Below are 12,257 nucleotides of genomic sequence, written 5' to 3' on the forward strand. Positions count from 1 at the left end.
TCAAAGGAGAGAACAATCTCCGTCTTCTTTCATGGAGAGTTTCTCGAACACTCTTCTTTAATAGAGAAAAACTTCTCGTGGATGGAGAATTTTTTTCTTTATTTATATTTAATTTATTTTGTTCATATTATAAATAATTTTTTCTATTTAAAATTCTTTTTAATTCTTTTATCTTTATGATAAATTTTTTTTTATTTTAATTAAATAATACTTATATATTCTTTATTTAATTTGTTTTTTATTATATATATATATATTTATTTATTTATTTTTTAATTTGTTTTAAAATTTATTTTTTCTTCATAATAAATACTTTTTTTCGGTTTAAAATTCTTTCTCTAATTTTTTTCATTTTATGATAAAACGTAATTTTTTCAATTTTAATTAAATAATATTGATTTTTAAGTTTTAATTATTTCAATTTAATTAAAAAGACTTTATAATAATTTATTTTATTTTATTTCTCATTTCCTTTTTTTATCCATTTTTACTTGCATTTACAGTACAAAACGATATCCTTTCCCTACGTTGAATGGCAAAAAAAAATTACCGATGAAAATTAATTAAAAAAAAGTTATTATAAAGTCTTTTAATTGCAATGAACTAAACGATTGGATTTCACCAAACACTTCGAATGTTCAACAAGTTTTAAAAAATCTACAATTTTGACACTAATAAAACTGAAAAAAGCTCCCTGCACTGACCCATTTACACAGAGAGTGTCACGTAGGGGGTGGACCCCATGTGTGGGATCCACGCTCATTTGTGCACCCCTATATAGACCCGTGCAAATGGGTCTATGCAGGTAGCACAGACGAATAAAAATACAATAAATACGAAATTCGTGTAATTCAAGTGTCAGCGACTTGTAATTCATAGAAGTCTTGAACATGCTACTACTGATACATAAACCTCGACTGGTTTGACGGCGAAGAAGCGTGTAAGAGGAAAAATTTTGGGTCTACTCCAGATGGTTAGTCAACAGCTTGGCGTAATGGACCATGTTAGTTTGAAATTGATCAAAAATATGTGTGATGGAAATTTTGCCAGCAAGCAAAATTCAAAACCATAAAATTCTAGGGTTTGCCTTTCCATCTCTGGCATTGAACCTGCAGCATATACAATAGGAAAAATGGGAACAAAAGTTGGCACCGCCTGATAGTGATGGAAAAAGAGTTGCCTTGCCTTTTGCCCAATCTTCTATTTATTTTATATTATATTCACTCCTTAAACATGATAGTGATGGAAAAAAGGTTGATTTTTGCTCTATCTTTCCATATATAGCCCTTGTTTCAGCTCCATTCTTTGAAAAAAAATTAATTTTTCTACATTATTTTAATCATACATTTTTTAATAAAATAATATTACACGTAAATTTAAAATATTTCTTTATTTTTAATCATATTTCTCATCAATACATTATTCAAAGATTCATTATTTCTCCCAAAATGAGGCTCAAACATGCATGTTTTCTTACATGTTATGCTTGTTTGGGGGTTTCATTGCCAATGTTTGAAACATTATAAGTCATTCTTAATTTTAATTTTAACCATACACTTATAATTATTATCCACTTATTATCCCTCCATAATTTTATTATTATTTTATTTAAAGTCAAATTTTAATTTTCACAATTGCTGATTATTTATTATCCATACATTTCGTGGGATTTATTATTCATCTCGTTTTAGCCCTTGTTTGAGACCCATTATAAAGAGAAATTTTGGTAAAATATATTATGGAAGTGATAATTCTACATGTACATTATAATATCTATAAGGGTGTCCGTAATGTACATGTAAAATTCCATAATTAGAGGGTTAAAAAACTGTTTTTCAAGTTTCCAATAATGTTATGTCACTTGTACATTGTGGTATTATGGATACCATAATGTACATGTAGCATAACCTGAAATGGAATAGTATTTTTTGGGAGAATGTTTCATTAAAAAAGAAGGATTTTTTGATTTACGTATAATATTATTTTATTGAAAAATGTGCGTTCGAAAAGAAGAGAGAGAAATGTATTAAAATTTTAAAAAGTGTCAAACAAGGGTGTAATCTCCTTGTGCCCAATCATAATGCTCCTGTTTGGGTTCCATTCATTTTTAGTCATACATTTTTTTCATTAAATAATATTACACGTAAATTTAAAAAAATTTCTTATACTTTAATCATATATTATCCAAAAAATCATTATTATTTTCTCCTTAATCACATTAAAATGGGGCCCAAACATGGTCAATAGTAAGTTCCTTAATTAAATATTCTGTAGGATTCACAATTACTATTTATTTATTTACCACTCAGTTCTGTCGCAATATAATTTTAGTAACTTATAATGAAATTCGAACAAGCATTTAAACGCAGATAAACATATTGAAAGTCAGAAAAATTGGTTGCTGTAATGATCCGAAAAGCTACTAAAATGAGGCAAAAAAAGAAAAACAAACGGGGCTAAATTGAAACACTTGCGAATGTTGACCAAAGCAAATCGACTATCCAAACGAATGGTTACGACATGCGTTTTGAAATTGGATTTTTCTAAATGTACGGCCCTTAGTGTTGTACATTCTTACAAGGGACCCCCTCACATGCATGCTTGTAAGTAAAAGTGCACAGCAAGCATGACTCTTTGAAATGATCCATATTAATGTTTAGGTGGCAAGTTTGATAGTCTTTATTTTGTCAAAAACCAATTTTTTGTGCAATAAACGTGGCCAAGTTGTCAAACACACGTCATATCAATTCGAAATCATGAGGTACTATTACAATTCGCCCCCATTTGAACCACATTATTGTAAAAATGAGAATGAAAAATATAACCGTTATGAGCTTCACACAAAAGATAAAAAGTCAAATATGGTGGCTTGATATTATGGATAACGATCATATTTTTCATTTTAATAAGGAAATAATATGACTCAAACAAGGCCTTAATTTTGAATCCAACAATTTTACCATTCCAAAACTACCCTCCAATTTCTTGCGTTTGCATGCCAATATAGAAGGGTTCCAAAAAGGGCAAAGTAGTGAAATGGAATTGTGTCGTTGAGGACAGAATTGAAAAAAATCAATTTCTTGACATGTTATCAATGCATTGAACATACTTGTGCATAGGTAAGTACATTATGGTTATCCTTATAAACAGACCTATTATCAATGCATGGAACTTCTACTGTTTCCCATCAAGAAAGAAGAAATTCAATAGATCTATAAATATTTCCTGATCTTCTACATAGGCCAGTATAGTTTTCCTTTGCGGCCGAACGCTTTTTGTGATGACTCTAATTTCAACAATAAAATATGCCCTTGCTATTACAAAATTAATCTATGGTTTCTCATGATTGTCCAATCTTAGTGTATGTTTGGTAGGGATTAAAATTAGATTTTTTAGTAGATTGTGATAGAAGTTATTGAAATGTGTGGTTGAAAAGTTGTGGGACCCATAAAAGATGTGGTTAATATTGATTGTTCGACTTTCGACTTCAACTTAAATTAAAATCAGATTTTAAGCTCTTCCAAACAAGTTCTTAATTACTTCTCCCCGTCCTATCAATTTTCAAATAGATGAAATAAAATTTAGGATTTATTTTTATTTAATATTTCTTCATATTTGTTTAATGCTGTGGAGTGCGCATTTCCATAACCTTTCTCCTTCCGGGCTCAGTATCATGACTGGATAAGAGTCATAAGACTTAGGGAGGTCATTTCAAGATATAAGATGTACATTGAAGTTTCTCATTTGAGACCCATGGTGCCGATTTCAGAGTGTGCCACCTTATCGTGGCGTTATGCTGTTCAAGCCGAACAAGTCAAGTCTCAACAAATCAAATTTTTAACAAGTTCTCAAAGACTAGGATTCAAGCCACTTAGATCATCGTCTTCAACTATTCAAATCATTAATTAGAGAATTTTTGAGATTTTGCAATTACAAAAAGGTTAATATCACTTGTATTTTTCAAAAAATGCAATTTGTAATGATTTCTATATTTTAATACATGAGATTTATCGTACACTTAATATATGGAATAATATCAACACTTTTTTTTTTTTAATTTTGACGTCTTTCCATTTTTAATATTATGTATGCCACGAGATATAAAAAATACCTCGAGGACGAGAAGACACCAAATTTTGACTCTATTAGTACCAAGAAGGAAAGATACTTTCTGTATATGTATTATCAATTATGTATGTTAATGCATAATATTGGACAGTTCTTCGAGCACCTACTTTCTAAGAGGATATTTGATAGAGATTAAAATTAATTTTTTTAGCAGATTACGAGAGAAGTTTTTGAAATGTGTGATTGAAAAGTTGTGGAATCCATGAAAAATGTGGTTAATATTGATTGTTTGACTTTGACTTTGACTTGAATTAAAATTAGATTTTAATTGGAACCAAAAATGCTCTAAATATGAAAAGACATTGTCGGTTGTACTACAAAAAATGCTTAAAGGCTCATCGAAACTAGAAAATGATGGACCCCGTTGAAAAGATCACTAACTAAGTCACTATTTGCTCCCACTATTAAAAATTTATTTCTCAATCACATATTTTAATGACACCTATAATTTTTATCAAATTTTCTACTACATTTTATCAATATTTATTAAAATGTACTAAAAATTTAATTTTTATTCAAACCAAGTAAGGACTAAATATTCTAAGTTATGACCAAATCTAGAACCAATATTTCCACTACTACGTTTCTGAATATTTATATATTAAGTCATATTTGGTAAGTATTAAAATCAAAGTTTTAGTATATTTTAATAAAAGTTGAAAAAATGGACCTTGCTATTTGTACAGGGAGGGTTTGACACCCTCCCTGACAGAATAGACTAATAGGGGGAGGGGGAGGGGGAGCAATTTTTTATCATTTTTTTTCACTCGGGTTCCACGCAAATGTGAAAATCTGTCAAGAAGGTGGTAAACCATTTTTTTGTACAAATGGTATTTTTCAAAAAAAAATATGTGGTTGAAAAATTGTGTTTCACGAAATATGTGACTAAATTAACTATTAATTTAAATTAAAATTAAAAATTTTAAAATGCAATTATGAAGAAATTATTGGATTCTTGTACTAGTTCTTAATAGTAGGGTGATTTTTTTATTTTTTTTTTGTCACAACTCACAACTCACAATTCATAAAGTTGATAGTTGTCAGTCTCATCAAGTTGGCTTAGGAGAGGTTCATAGGGAGAAAGCTTAAGTCCAAAATTCTCGATTTCTTGTCTGGAAAAATTAAAGTGGGCCTTCAATTTAATTAAAGAAACAACATGTTTCTTGGCAAGTGGCCCTCCAACTTGGACAGTTTTCGTGATTAACCATAAAATAGGTCCTATTTGTCTGTCAAAGAGACGTACGTTACTAATGAAATGTGACGAAAACTACCACAAAAATTTATTTACTACAAATATAAATATCAGTTATGCTGTGAGCCTGTTTGAGAGTGATTTTGAAAATTAATTTTTTGACCGTTAGAAGAAAAGTGGGGTCCACCTGTTAGAGAAGAAGTCAAATATGACGGCTGGAATAATAAAATAACGTTCAAAAAATCAATTTTTTGGATAAAAAAATAGCTCCCAAACAGGCCCTATATGTACAATCGAGATTGACAACCACACATATGGAGGGGGTTCACGTTGATTAAAAAATTTGTGATCCCCTTTCCTGTGAGTACGTTATCAACCAGGGTTATCATCTTCAATTGTACAGCTAAAATAATTCTATAAATATTAGCTATAGCCCTTGAAAAATTAAAAATCCCAAAAAAGGTTGGAAAATGTGAAACTCGAATGTAATAAAAATAGCAAGATAAAAAAAAAAAAAAAAATTCTTTTCTTAAATTTGTGTTTTGAAATTATAAAAGTACATACAGTTTGAAGAAGTTTGAATAGGTTAATTCCAAAGTCCACCCACTAGACTTTTATTTCTTAGTCTCCGTTAGGGTTTAATACATAAATAAAAAGAAATGAATAATAGATAAGTGTATATAATAATTATGAATCCATTGAATCATGTGACCAAAAATTAAGTTTGATCTTTCATAAATAATTTATAAAAGTGGCAAACAAGTGATTACATGGTACTTGTTTGGCACTTCAATAAGAAAAATTCTAAACGAACAAGGCCTGGTGTGGCTTAGCCTTAGTCCTTGATCTGAATTTGACAGGGATTGAAGTGAATTCAAATCAAGGGCTGAGGCTGAGCCACTTCAGCCCCTGTCACAGCCCTGTTTGTGTAGAAGAGCTCCTTTTATAATATGTCAAACTCACTTTTTATCGTTATATTTTGTAAGGTCACAAGTATTATTTATTTATTTTATTTAAACCTTTTATAATTAACCCTCAAACCTGCCTTTTGTGTTTTGAATTACAAAATTTAGATACCATTCAAAGGAGATAATTCAGAAGTCCGCACGCCAGTAATAAAAGTCCAACTTTCATTGATTTTTTGTAGCCAGCGTTATTATATTTGTAGGGCAATGGAACATCGTTATTTTTGTCAGATATATTATTTATGAAATGAGAATGGAAAGTGCAGATAGAAATAGGGTAAGGAAATACAGAAAATCAGACCTTCCGCGATTTCGGTGGACGCCTGAGCTTCATCACCACTTTGTTCAAGCTGTTCAACATCTTGGTGGAAAATACAGTAAGTTTCAACTTCGATATCTCAGTAAGCCCCCATTTGATCTCCATTAATTTTGATTATAACGAGGGAAATAGCGTTTTTAAAAAAAAATAAAAATGGATGGTTGTAAAAGAAAAAAAGGTTTTCGATTTACATGTAATATTATTTTATTGAAAATTGTATGATTGAAAATAGGAAAGTGAAAATTTTAATTTAATTTGATGAAATGGAATGGGAGCCAAACGAAGGCTAAGAAATGAGAATTATAAATGAATTCTTTGTTTTACAGAAGCAACTCCAAAACGAATTTTACAAATGATGTCTGTCAAAGGACTGAAGATCTCCCATGTCAAGAGCCATCTCCAGGTTTGAATTTTACGAGATAACTTCGTGTTTGGCACGTAAGATTAGATACCATAAAAAATAACATTAAACTATTTTTTTTAAGTTTAAAAATTAAATCAGTCATTAATTTGAATCGTTTAACGCAACCATATTTTGGACGGAGTGAATTGATTGAAATTCCGTCTGATTCCCGACTTCTAGACTTTCCACCCGGTTGAGAGATGCGATGAGCCAAGCGTATAACCGCAGTAACTAAATTTGGATGAAATAATTGAACCCTTATAATGGAACTAAAATATGAATTACTTTTTCCTTTTTTTCCCCCCTTCTTTTCCGAATAAATAAACTTAATTGACAAATTAACTCACATATCTGGACAAGATATCATTTTTGGGTGTCTTCATGTTACAAGAATCTTGAATTATTTATGAATAGAGTTCTTGAAATAGACCAAAATGAAACAGAAGATTAAACATGGATCTACTAATTAAGCCTTTCTTGAGAAATGTCTTGAAGAGGAAGCTCTGTAAAGTGTCAACGTGCAACAAAAATAAGTATGTGACTTGTGAGAAAGAGAAAGCTACATTCTTAATTATAATTATATCAAGCCTGAATGGGTGACCAGTGTCAAAATTAATAATAAAAAAAACCAATCGTAAAGCTTAAAGTGTAGAGAGACGTAACAAATTTATATAGTCAACGCCATCCTTTTCATCCAAGGTCACAAGCATGATTTCTTTCTAAGGAATGGGTTCTAATAACCCTAGAAAATGAGAGAAGCGTCCCATTTATATGTCCATTTATGGCTGAGATGAAGTCTCACAGATCAACGGTCTACAACACACTTGAGCCTTAAAACATGTAAACAGTCGATGCATCTTCATTTAACTCTATATATATATTTTTTGTAAACATGTTTGGACTTTGTTTATGTGAATTCTTTTTTCAATTTCAGAGTAATAAAGCTATTCACATTTTAAAAATAACTGTCACAGCAAACAACTTACCCCGTTTGGCCATCATTTTCGGAAATGAAAATGGGTAAAATAGTGTTTTTTTGAAAAATACGTGGTTGAAAAAAAAGGAAAAGTTTTAGATTTACGTGTAATATTATTTTTTATGGAAGATTGTGGTTATAAATAGAAGAGAGAAAAATGAAACGTAATGTAATAAAATTTAATGGGGACCAAATGGAAGTATTTTAATCAATCAAGAGAATTATTTATTTTAAAACTTACATATTTTAAATATAAGTAAATTTATTTGTAACTATGTGAACTTTTCAACCAATGAATTATGACTTAGTTATTCCATCGGTACACAAATTACTTTAAATATAAGAAGTGCCAAGTAAAAAAGTGCAGCACCAATAAATCCATGAGGGTTTTCATTTTTTCAAATGAACAATTTGAAGTCAAAATTTTTGAGAGAGTAATAAATGGCAAATCAAAATCGGGCGGATCTTTCATGGCCTATTAGAAGTAGAAGGCGCTTTGGTGAGATATCTCAAAATGGAATCTATTCCAAACATATATACATATTTAAAAAGTTTGCATATGAACATAAACAAAAGTATGCATATTTACTTGTTCATTGCTTTTGGGCTTGGATTTTATTAATTATAGTTTATTTAAATCCTCTGGTCAGTTGTACAGAAGAATGAATGGAACTACCTCTTTGAACATAGTTTTAACCATGGAGAACTACCATAAAGAGAACACCAGTTGGTTCCAACTGCGGTAAGCACAATATAAATATATCATGATTTCATAAAAACATAATTAAACTGGTCCTGTTTTTCGTTTAATTAAGTAAAATGTATGGTTTTAACACTTAAAATAAATATACTAAATATATCACTATTATTAAGATTCTTTGAAGTTATTGAAAACCATAATTTAGTGTCATTTAACAAAGTGTGTTGTCACTGAACTTTCAAGGAATTAATATCGTGTGTTGGTCACTGAACTTCAACATTTATTACACTTTGTAGAGTTTGATGATCGATGAGTGAATTATCCAAATGGTCATTGAACTTTGCAAAAAGTTTTTATGAGGTCATTGAATTTTAAAAATCACTCAATTCATCACTGAATTATGCAAAAGGTTTTCACGGGGGCCACTGAATTTATGACCCTTGAGAAACTTTTTGCAAAGTTCAGTGATAAATTAGGTGATTTTAAAGTTCAGTGATCTCGTAAAAATCTTTTGCAAAATTCAATAATAAATTGGATGATTTTTAAAGTTCAATGATCCCGTGGAAACCTTTTATAAAGTTCAGTGACCATTTGAATAATTCACTCAATGATCGATGGCATTACTGATAATCAATGGGTCGTGCTTGTGATTAGTTCTAGCAGGACTACTGTAGTTAACTCATCTACTGTTTATAATTATCCCTTAGTTAAGATTATTATGTTATGCCCTTGTTTGGTGGGAATTAAACTTAGAATTTCAGTAGATTTTGATAAATGTGATTAAAAGTTTTATGTGATAACATATAATCACATACAAAGGAGAAGAACAAGAAGAAAATAATTGAGCCACCGAAAATTAGGTTTTTAATGAATAATTAGGTTTATAAATTTCAAGAAGAGTAAAGAAACAAGGAAACCTACACTAGAAGGAAACTAAATAATATTATGCATAAATTAAAAATGTTATATAAGACTAACATCTCCCGCTAACTCACAATGCTATAGTAAGAATCAAAGAGAGTTTGTTAAGCAAGAAGCGAAAACGATGAACTGGATGAAACTTTGTAAAGAAGTCCGCAAGCTGCAATCATAAAAAACAAAAGGTAGCGGATATAGTGCCATTCTGCATATAATGGCGAACCAGATGACCGTCAATCTCAATATGGCTTGTGCGCTCATGGAATACAATAGACATTTGAAAGTGATAGATTATATGTATTAACAGAACCAATACCTGTTAAAGGCAATGGTTTGCCATCACAGTCATAATAGATATAGACGAGTTAAAAGGACACGAGTCATTAAATAATTTTGAGTTAGACGACATGTGTTTGGAAACACTGAAGTCGAATATCCATAAGGAAGAAATACCTGAGTGACTTTGAGATGACAAACCTATATAATTAAAGGCTGACATAGTACATGGCTATGGAGCTAAGAATTTCTGAAATTGCTTCGCTAATTCAGTCAAAATGGGATTGGAGGAAGGTGGTGATCCAAGTATAGATAAGTCACTAGATGGCATGGTGGCAACTATGTTAGCATTGGTATGATAGGATCGTTATTGCACTTGTGGCTACTGCATCTTCAATAGCTTACGACATTGAGACTTTCAATGTCCCTTCTATTTGCAAAAGTTACACTCATTACTAGCAACCTGCATTTTGTTTTGATTTTGTGTGGATGATCGAGAAGGTATAACCAACACTAAGGTGCTACATGAAAGAAAAGATACTTCTCCTGCAAATGATTTCAAACGTGTTTCTTCTGCTACAAGTTCACTAACCACTGAATCAATTGAAGGCAGTGCAATGCGATGCAAGATAGAGCCTCTAAGTCCTTCAAAATGACTGTAAAGTGCCATAAAAAAGTGAACTAATGGCTACTCCTCTCCAAAAGTAATATATTCTTCCTATGCTTTCAATCTCGCTAATTCTTTGAATTCATGGCAGCGTCGAGAATGCTCATATTCTTCTTTTGTAAAGCACGTATATCAATCTCCAATTGATACCATTTTGCAAAGTTAAACTTGATGTATAACTTCTGAAAAATGAACCCAAACTTCCTTTGTTGTTTCAAACTTCGCCAACCGCGTACCAATGGATTGCTTAATAGAATTATGAATCCAAGTGAGAATTATCGCAATGTTTTAACACCCAATTATCTAACTCTGTCACATAATTCTTCCCTTAACATAACTTCACAATCTTTTTCCCTCTAAAAAGTTCCTCATCACGGTACTCCAAGATGAGTAATTTTTACTATTTAATCTAACACTAATGGATCGAAGCATATCATCCCTTTCAATTGCCATTATGAAATCAACAAATAAACAACAATTAATAACAAATAACTAGACTCACACAACAATCAATGCACGGTTACAAACTACCTTGAAAATATATCACACAGTGCTCGTAAATATAGTATAAATACACCATCTCGTTGAAGCTTTGCAAAAATTGTTCCACCCGCTCTCACAGGCCAACTGTGTGTTTCGACGTGTTGGTTTAATCGCCGCCGGAGTGTCTCGCACAATGCTACACGCGTTAGTCAAGGATATTTCTCTCGTCACCATGACCCCAAATACGGTCACCAATCTCTGAACTGAGATTGCGTCCATGAGTTAGAGTGAAAAAAGGAGGTGGTTCTATGTAAGAAACAAGGGCAGGTTTATGTTTTTTAGTTGTAAGGTTATATTTTTCAATTGCACAAATGGTGTGAAAATGAATGGATGAAAGAAACAATTTCAATGCACGAATTTAGGCTCTGATACCATGACAACATATAATTAAACATGGCGAATCAAACATGTAGACGAGAAGAACAAAAGAGGAAGAGGAAGAAGAAAATAATTGAGCCACCAAAGAATTATGTTTTTAATGAATGCTTAGGTTTATATATTACAAGAAGAGTAAACAAACAAGGAAACCTACACTAGAAGGAAACTAAACAATATTATGCATAAATTGAAAATATTATATAAATGACTAAAATTAATTGTTGATTTTAACTTAAAATTCAAGTAAATAGGAGCTTTCTATATGTGAGATAGACTCTTATTGATAAGTTGTCCAAGACTCGGGCTTGATTGATTATCTACCTTTTTTCACTCGACTTGGCTAGTCTTTTGGGATCTATCTCCATGAATAAAGGCATATTCTTGAATCGCGTAAATTTTGTCTTGATATTGCATTTGCTATTGTATTCTTTTATTTGATTATGTCAAGAAATATAGGATTATTTATTATTTATTAAGGGTAGAATAGTCCTTTTTAGTTTCCTTTGTTTAGCCTATATATATTCTCTTTGTATTTAGGTTAAACCATCTTTTAGCATTCAATTAATTAATATAGTATCAATGAAACTCTAGCCTCCTCCTTTTTTTCTTCTTTATTTTCTTTGGATTGTTTAACATGGTATCAGAGCCAGATTTCATGGGACAAAACTTAATCTCAAACACAGCTTTCGCGGATCCAACTAGTATTTTTGGTATTTCTGCAATCTGGTATTTTTGCAATTTGTTAAATCTAGTATTTCTGCAATCTGTTAAATCTGGTATTTCTGCAATCTG

The 12,257-nt window shown here is 30.9% G+C and overlaps 1 protein-coding gene across 1 annotated transcript in view; it reads left to right on the forward strand.

The window, feature by feature from the left end:
* Nucleotides 1-6,391: 6,391 nt before the first annotated feature.
* LOC111390967 (uncharacterized mitochondrial protein AtMg00810-like) overlaps nt 6,392-12,257 on the forward strand; it is a 10,841-nt gene continuing 4,975 nt past the window's right edge. The window contains exons 1-3 of the mRNA XM_023016095.1: nt 6,392-6,662; nt 6,931-7,007; nt 8,634-8,725. Of these exons, the coding sequence (XP_022871863.1) occupies nt 6,533-6,662; nt 6,931-7,007; nt 8,634-8,725 (299 nt within the window). The 5' untranslated portion in view covers nt 6,392-6,532. The remainder of the gene's footprint in view (nt 6,663-6,930; nt 7,008-8,633; nt 8,726-12,257) is intronic.

This window comes from Olea europaea, unplaced genomic scaffold (assembly GCF_002742605.1).
Source record: "Olea europaea var. sylvestris unplaced genomic scaffold, O_europaea_v1 scaffold732, whole genome shotgun sequence".
Taxonomy (NCBI): domain Eukaryota; kingdom Viridiplantae; phylum Streptophyta; class Magnoliopsida; order Lamiales; family Oleaceae; genus Olea; species Olea europaea.